At 37.8% G+C, this 9031-nt stretch overlaps 1 protein-coding gene across 1 annotated transcript in view; it reads left to right on the top strand.

The window, feature by feature from the left end:
• LOC129742322 (uncharacterized) overlaps positions 1–1719 on the top strand; it is a 7923-nt gene extending 6204 nt beyond the window's left edge. Inside the window, exon 4 of the mRNA XM_055734213.1 lies at positions 1353–1719. Within this exon, the coding sequence (XP_055590188.1) occupies positions 1353–1376 (24 nt within the window). The 3' untranslated portion in view covers positions 1377–1719. The remainder of the gene's footprint in view (positions 1–1352) is intronic.
• Positions 1720–9031: the final 7312 nt, after the last annotated feature.

The raw sequence follows: 9031 nt of genomic DNA, 5'->3' as shown, positions 1-9031 counted from the left end.
CATACGCACTTTAGCCGAGTATCAGCTCATGGCAGTGCCGGAATGGAAATATAAGTCGGGTTTAGCCCATGACTTACGCACATTAGCCGAGTTTCAGCTCATGGCAGTGCCGGAATGGAAATAATAGTCGGATTTAGCCCATGACATACGCACTTTAGCCGAGTATCAGCTCATGGCAGTGCCGAAATGGAATTATTAGTTGTGTTTAACTCATGACATACGCACTTTAGCCGAGTATCAGCTCATGGCAGTGCCGGATTGGAAATATTAGTTGTGTTTAGCCCATGGCATACGCACTTTAGCCGAGTTTCAGCTCATGGCGGTGCTGTTTAAAAAAAATCCAAATCATTCAAATGAAGTCCATGACAAAAAGAAAGGAATTGATGTTTAAATACATTTTGTAATGTGAGTTTATATTAAAAAATGGTTAATATTAAGTTGAAAATTGAATTATAAGTGGTCTGGTCGAATGCCGACCAAGTAATTTAAAAGTAAATTTATTCAAATTCTTAACATTTGGCAACAGTTCATTTCTCGATAATTATCTACACGAAAACATAAACGAGCATACAAGTCAACTCTCAACACTGAAAAAAAAATAGCGAAAAAAAAATCCTGCTCGAAAAATGTTGTATCTTATAAACATAAAAAGGAATAAAGAAAAGGTTAATGGGTATATATTTTGTAAAATTTTGCCTACATGAAAAATAAAAAAAAAAATCAAAATCAAGCAATCTATAAGATCGTCTCACCACTAATCAAATGTTTTTTTTTTCTCTTCTAAGAAAGGGGAGAAAATGGGATCGTACTGTTGATTATGGATTAATTGTCGGCCAAAGAATCAAGACCATTTTACGAAAGTAAATAACGGAAGAATGTCATCTGAAAACATTTCGTTGGAGTTTGTAATCAATTTTATAAATACGAGAATAATGAAATAATGAGATTATAATGAATTTGTTGAAAGGGAAATCATAGTTCGTACCTACAGTTTTGCAAATATTCAGCAAGCGTTTAGAAAAAAAATTAAAATGAAATATTTATGTAGTATATCACAAATACATTACCTGTATTGGGTGTTTTGGAATCTTGATTATGCAAGGGGAGGATGTGGCATCCTGAATATTGACTAATAATAAAGATGAAAGTAAGTGAAGTACAATATGAGTGAAGCTATGGTTTGAATTGAACCATCATGAGACTTTTGGAAGATAAGCGTGCAACCCGATCAACAAGTTAGTATTCAATTGAACATTGCCTGAACCAGTCGAGGATTTTACACAGGTCTTATGGATTCACATACTTCTAGTGTTAAAATTGTGATTTTTTCCTATTTGTTTTATATTTTTCAGGTAACAGAGAAGACAATCATTTAATGATCCACTAACGTGAGGCCTCATCTGGTGCAACGTTGTCAAAGATTAATTTCATTATCTTGGCGAGGAATTTTACATTACAATGAAAATAAACATCAAATGTCCAACAATTTGATCCCGATGAAATGTGTCACAGAACAAAAGTCAATTATTTGCAAATTGTGCAATTTGCAAAAATGAAAGTTCATGAAAAAAACACTTCAAATGTGTTGTCAAAGAAATAATAATAATGATTCCCATATAAATCAGTTTGAATCAAATTTGAATAAAGCATGATTTTAGGGGTTTAGAATGCTAAACTAAAATAACAAATTCTATGTTAACTAGACTAGGGAGTTCAAATTAACTGTTTTTAGAAACTGTCAGATTTAAAGTATTACTATGAAAATAGTTTTTATTTTATTTTTTCAATCAAAAGATTCTGCGAAGTAGTATTGAACGTTTAGATCAGCCTAGAAAGTTTATTTTCAAAACCACATTTTATATAGGATTTTTAAGTTATTATAGGAAATATGTTTGTAACTACTATAAAATGACTATTTTAATTAAAATAAAATAAAACTTATATTTTACATTTTTACTATCGAAATTATTTATATTCCTATTAATTACCAAGGATACCCCGAATCGTCCTGCCTTGATGGTTTTTTATCTTTTAAATATTACTAAACGATGCCTTCTATCGTCACATTGCCCAAAAAATATCATTAAGTAAAGATTACACGTATCGTACTACTCAGGTCACGTCCGTTTTGGAAAAGAAAAAAGCAAAAAATTGAATCGTTTATTTACTTAACAACCCGTTCCCTGTATCGTTATTTGTGTCTAAACGATTCCATTTCATGATTAGTATAATCGTTCATTAATAATCCAAAAACGATAAAGGAAATCTTTTGGGTGTCTTGGGAAGAAGATAATAGAAATCGTTAGTGTATGATACTGCTCCATGCGGGTTTTGGTTTTCTTTTCAGTCAAAGTGTCTGTAAGTATTGGTGTGTTTTTGGTTTTCGGCTGCTTTCGGGTGTGTTCGGCTGCTAGGCGCGTATTGAATACACAGTGGCGCGTATTTGCAACACAGTTTTGTTCTGTGGCTTTGAATATGGTTTTTGAAAATCAAGTTTTTGAAGCAACTATAGCAATTTGAGTAGTTAAATATCATAGGCATTTGTAGAAAACACTTTTCTTCAACGATTACACCCATTTTTAACACAATTTGAACGTGGAATCCATAGAAAATCAGCGATTCGCTTAGGTGGCGCATAATAGGGCATGTTCCCCTAGTTTGGACACCCTGTTCGCTGACCTCAGGGTCCATTTTGTTTCACCACTTCTTCAGCTCTGTTGCATACCGATTCTTCCTAACATTCTTTTTCATCTTCTGCTTGACAATTGCCGAATATTTTCCGATAGGGCGGAACTGAGGGCAGTTGGGGGGTTGATATCTTTTTCGACTAAATCCCCCCCTTTGTCTAGATACCAGTGCACAATGGTCTTAAAGGGCTAAAAGCTGTGCTAAAAGTGAAACTTTTTTCGTAGCGCCTCTGTCTTTTATCTCATCTCTTAAGCGTCTTCAGAACAATTGTTTCATAACTTGCTGAATAGCTTTGCTTCATAACTTGAATGCATCAAATGTAAGTCAAAGTTCACTATAAAAAAATGAAAATTTAAACTTTTTTATTTCAATAGCTAGAGCATTACTTTATACTACAAAGTTGTAGAATACGTCAAAATATGAAATTTTGTTGAATACATCAAAACTCTATCCCTTTTCAGAGCAGATTTATAAAGGTTTTATTATGAAAGTTATTTAAAAGTTAGTTTTTTAAACTTAACTATAGTTAGATGAGGATTTACATGGATAAGATGTTCTGAAAATTTGTTGGGGCATTCAAATCACACGTTTTTCACAAGATTTCAACATTTCACGACGTTTCCTAGCCAACTTATTGCAACTTTAATTTTTATTTTTACTCCACTTCACGAGCGTTTATTGCAAAAACGTGCAAGTGAATTTTTAAAACTAAGGAACCACATTAAAGCTTGAACTAAGTGCAACAAATTGGTGTTGTTGCCATTTGTCTCCACGCGCTTATATTTGAGCACAACAAGCATATATTTGATGTGTTTTACGTGTTTCCATGCAAAACTAGGAAATGTGATTTCCAGGCTACGCAGATGCTACGCAAAACGAAGGCAGAAGGCAGTTGAAAATAATTTTTGTTTGGAAACACCTAAAACACATCAAATATATGATTGTTGTGTTCAAACATGAGAAACAATTGTTCTGTAGACGCTTAAGAGATAAGATAAAAGACAGAGGCGCTACGAAAAAAGTTCCACTTTTAGCCCTTTTGGACCCCAGTGCACTGTAAGGCTATGATCATTTAGTATCCGGGCAGTAACAAACGATTGTATTTTAAAAATAATATAAAAAAAAAAAATATATATTTATCAATGATTTCAAGAAATAATCATATTTATTAATAAAATCTCTTTTTCATCTTTGCACACTTGTGTCAGTCATGTATTGATCTATTATTTTTACCACAGAAGTAAAACCTTTGCGAAATCATGATATTTTACACAAACTCAAATTTGATCTCTTAAATCCGGTTTTAACATAAATTTCTTCGTCCATCAGGACACATCTGTCACATTGCGTAAAAACCGGTTGCACATGTTGCAATCTAATGAACTGTTCACTATTAGTTATTTACTACCCAGACAACCATTTGGTGGGTATTTCGAATTTGCAACGCAAATATACATGCAAAAATACCTGTAAACATATCGTATATAATGTAGCAAAACCAGTATATACGTATAATTTTGGAGGCCATATAGGTACATTAGCAAACATATTCTTGATTTGGATTGTATTAAATTACGATTTGCACGACTTGTCATGCGCATCATTTACGACTACCCTGATTCTTTTTGGAATATACTATGACAATTTACATTATTATATAGATGATTGAGATTGTAATATACGACATTTTTCGTAACAATATGGAAAGATTGACGACTTATTTGGTCGTCTTTTGCGACTTGAGTGCAGGGCTCTCATTTTTCGCCAGTTGAATAAAAATAAGATTATTATTTTTTTTATACTTTCAACCAATCAGTTTATTCATCCATAAAAATAATAAAAATGAGATTATTTCAAAGAAATGCATTTTTTGCTGTCAAATTCAAGTTTATATCGTACAAGTTTATTATTTGCCAGATTGCTGATTTTATTGTTAGTACCTGGACTTGATCCCCTGACCATACGATCTGCAGCTCATGATGGTTCCTCGAAGCTATCTGGGATATATACATTCAAGGGGATTTGCTTCAAAGGCATTAAACCAAAAGCAAATCGTATATTTCTATAACTTAAATCTTTTAAATCGTAGAACACGTCATCGATGATCTAAAAATAGACCAATATTTTGAAGCCACCTTTAATTCGATTCCAATCATCGATGTCCCATTATCATAAACGATTTTATTGAACTTTTTTGTATTCTTTTACGATTGCCAGCAAATACGTTTTACGAAAATCAGACATGCGAATTAATTTGCAAAGGTATACGATTGCATGCACATCATTACGAATCAATGCAGTTATATACGTTTTTTATTTCGAGTTATTTTATGCATAGCACGACAAAATCTCTTAGTCACGGCTGATCACCGTATATCGGTCGTTTCACGGATTTTTTGCGAATTGTCGTACACAAAGGTCGAGTTCATATGTACATAAATACGAGTCTCTCTTCTTGTCTTAATAAAATCATGCAATGCTTTTAAATACGATAAAGAATATGCATGAACCGCACATTGTAGGTGCAGATATTCGAAAATGAGTATAAATAACATTCTATACGATGTAATCTGTAAAAGAAAATACGACTTCTGGTTGTCTGGGTAGGTGTCTACTAGTCGGAAAACACTTTTTGACTGACGGAAATTGATTAATTGCATTATTTAAGGGGTCTGCATTCAGTTATTCTCAATAACCATAGACCTTTTACCATATTTAAGATCAAGGGTTCCATTCCGATGCTTGATTTGAACTTCGTGTGGATTCTAGAGTGGCTCCTCATACTTCTTAACCATTCGGTCCAACAAAAAAATCAGAAAAAAATCAACGGTTTATGAGATTTCAAGTCGAATGAAGAGTTTTCGAGGCGCAAAATGCTCAAAAGGCGCAAATTTGTGCAAAATTATTTTTACCGTGTCTTTATGCATCGTAAATATCTCAAACACCCATTAACTTAAAAATCTGGTAAAAATAGGCAAGATAGTCCTTTTCATAACCAACATAACGCTACATAAGTTTTGCATATCCGAGCTCTAATAACTTAGCTATCACCGAAATAAAGTGCCCGGATACTAAATGATCATAGCCTTAGTACCTCTTTGCTGTAGTGGCAGCTTGTCAAATCTGGCCAAATCTTTACTTGTTCTTTGTGAGATTATAACCTATGGTTTGGTAAGCCTGCCCAGCACCTATGAGAACCCCCTCAATAAGCCTCAGGGTTGGCTATCCGCGTTCTAGCTTGCACAAGTAAACACAATGCTTCGCAGAAACGAACTTTCCCGTTTATTGTGGTGAGTCGACAAAATGGTTTCTTTTACCCGCACTTTCAATCGAGACGATTCAGGGATTTTTCAGTCCTTCCTTGGTTGAAGCTGATAGGGACACTTTGGGCAGCTGACTCCGTACCTTCCTCGCATCCGCTCTTTTTCCGGACTGCACGGCGGCGCGGGGGAAGTTGTTTGGTCGGTCTTTGGCGCAAATTCTTCTTCTCCTACCCGGACGTTCCACAACCTTCAGACCACACGGAGTTAACGGCTGACTGGATGTGGTGAATATCGTATCCGGTCACGATGAGGCCTACCGGGGCTTGCCTTATGTAGCGATAGGTTTTCCTCGGCTCGTGTCTCACGTCCTCCAATCTCCAACGAACCAATCAGTGAAACAAAAGGAGTCTTGGCTATAATGTGCTATGCCACTACGCATGCACTTACGAGAACTCATTACCGTATCGTTTGGTTGTTTTTTGTGGAGTGATTGCATAAGCTGTCGGCCATCCGGAGTTTCGGCTCCATCCTGGAATTCCGCTCCATTGCACCTTTTTCGAAGCCCGCCTATGGCTGCCCATTCGTGCGTTTAATCAGCGCCATCTGTTCATCAGCATATTGCCCGTCCATTACCTTGGCCATAATTTGCGTATGGTATCGGTGGTGTAAGGTACGGTCCGCCTACACTCTACACAGCGCTCCCTGCGCTTATTTACATTTACTACGTTAATTCTCGCTGATCTTGGGCTTCTCACACAACGCACTGGTTACAAGATCTGATTTACCTACGGAAGACAGATCGAACAGATCAGCCCAAGCGTTGAACTGAGCATTTTGAACAACGCTCAACTCTTCCGTGTTACAAAAGCGATGGCCCTCTTACAGCCTCGAGTCACCATGCTCTGTGTATATAGCAGAGTTAGCAGCTATTCATTGTGCTTTGGACAGTATAGCTTCAAGGCCAGTTGGGCACTACTTTTTTGTAACGGATAGTCTGAGTTCTGTTCAAGCAATCCACTCAATAAAACCGGGAAAGCACTCGCCATACTTCTTCGAGAAGATACGGGATAGTTTGAGTGCTTTATCAAAACGTCGCTTTATTATCACCTTTGTTTGGGTTCCCTCTCATTGCTCGATAGAGGGTAATGAGAAGGCAGACTCTCTGGCAAAGGTGGGGGCGATGGAAGGCGACACGTACCAGCGTGAAATTGCCTTCAACGAATTTTACTTTTTGGTTCGAAGAAACTCTCTTGTCAACTGGCAGCGCAAATGGTACGAGGATGACAAGGGTCGGTGGCTGCACTCGATTATCCCAAGGGTAAGCCTTAAACCATGGTTTAATAGATTGGACCTGAGTCGAGATTTTATTCGTATATTTTCCCGTCTCATGTCCAATCATTATTCCTTAGACGCGGTACTCTATCGTTTGAATATTGCTAGCAGCAATTTGTGTAGTTGCGGCCAAGGTTACCACGACATCGAGCATATTGTTTGGTCGTGCGAGGTCCATCTTGTCGCTAGAACGAATTTGATAGACTCCCTTCGGGCCCGACGAAAACCACCCCATGTTCCAGTGAGAGATGTGCTGGGTGTGATGGACTTGGACTACATGTTCGAAATATATCTTTTCCTAAAAGCTATTGATCTTCGTCTATAATTTCTTCTTATTTTCATATTTCCCTATCTATCTTCTTTTTTCTTTAAAAGTGAACTAGATATAAGCACACAATTGTAATCAAACAAAACGAGTTTGGCTCCTTAAAGCCTAAAGGTATGAGCCGTTTCAAATAAAGAATTTACAAAAAAAAAAAAAAAAAAAAGCGATGGCCAACAGAACCCGCAGCTCTAAGCTCCAACAGTAAGTCGCATTAATGGCGTCAACTAGGAAGCGCCCTCGCTGTTCTGTACACCTCTTAAAGTACTCTGCAAAGTGATCCTGAACAGGATCCAGGAGAAAATCGACGCTACACTCCGACGGCAACAAGTTGGATTCAGATCCGGACGATCATGTGTGGACATCACAACGCTACGAATAATACTGGAACAAATCAACGAATTCCAGGACTGTCATTTGCTAGTGTTTGTTGATTTCGAAAAAGCATTTGACCCACTGAACCACGAAAACATCAGGGCGGCTCTAAGGCGATGAGAAGTCCCAGAGAAACTAGTCCATTCATCGAAGCACAGTACGAGGCATTTTCGTGCAAGGTTCTGCACGACGGTGTCTTGTCCAATCCCGGTAACTGCTGGAGCGAGACAAGGATGTATCTTATCACCGCTACTCTTTCTTATCATAATGGATGAGATCTTGACTGGATCGATTGACTGTAGACCAAACCGAGGATTGCCGTGCCTTCGACAATGGGGCAACTGAACGACCTTGACGTGGCTGACGATATTGTTTTGCTCGCCCAAACACAAGCTCGCCGAAAGCTCCAAGGCAACAGGTCTCAAAATCAATGTCGGAAGGCCAAGTCTATGGAAATTAACACAGAAAATCGTCCCAATTTCGTGGTAGCTGGACAACAGGTTGAGAAAGTGGAGTGCTTCCAGTATCTTGGTAGCCAGATTACTCCTGATGGTGGTGCCAAGAAAGACATCGAAACCCGGATCAGAAAAGCCCGATTTGCGTTTGCGAGTCTCCGAAACATCTGGCGCTCACGCCAGATCTCTCTACGAACTAAAGACAAAAATCCGAATCTTCAACTCAAACGTCAAATCCGTATTGCTGTACGGGTGCGAAACTTGGTGCACATATGCGGTGACGACGCGAAATCTGCAAGTTTTTGTAAATCGTTGCCTGCGGAATATCTACCGCACTGGGTGGCCTTGCAACTGGATATCAAACGGAGAACTACATAGCCGCTTTTTTCTGGGATTTTCATCCTGTCGGATGATTCATTCCTATACACATACATAGCCTATGTCATCAAAAGGCGCTAGAAATTGAGATTCGGGAACGTAAGTGGAGATGGATCGGGCACACGCTTCGAAGAGATGAAAACGAGATTTGCAGAGAGGCGCTTGACTGGAATCCAGATGGGCATCGAAGAAGAGTCTAGCCGCTAAAATCCGCACGA

This window comes from Uranotaenia lowii, chromosome 2 (assembly GCF_029784155.1).
Source record: "Uranotaenia lowii strain MFRU-FL chromosome 2, ASM2978415v1, whole genome shotgun sequence".
NCBI lineage: Eukaryota > Metazoa > Arthropoda > Insecta > Diptera > Culicidae > Uranotaenia > Uranotaenia lowii.
This window is presented reverse-complemented; position numbering and strand designations above follow the sequence as displayed.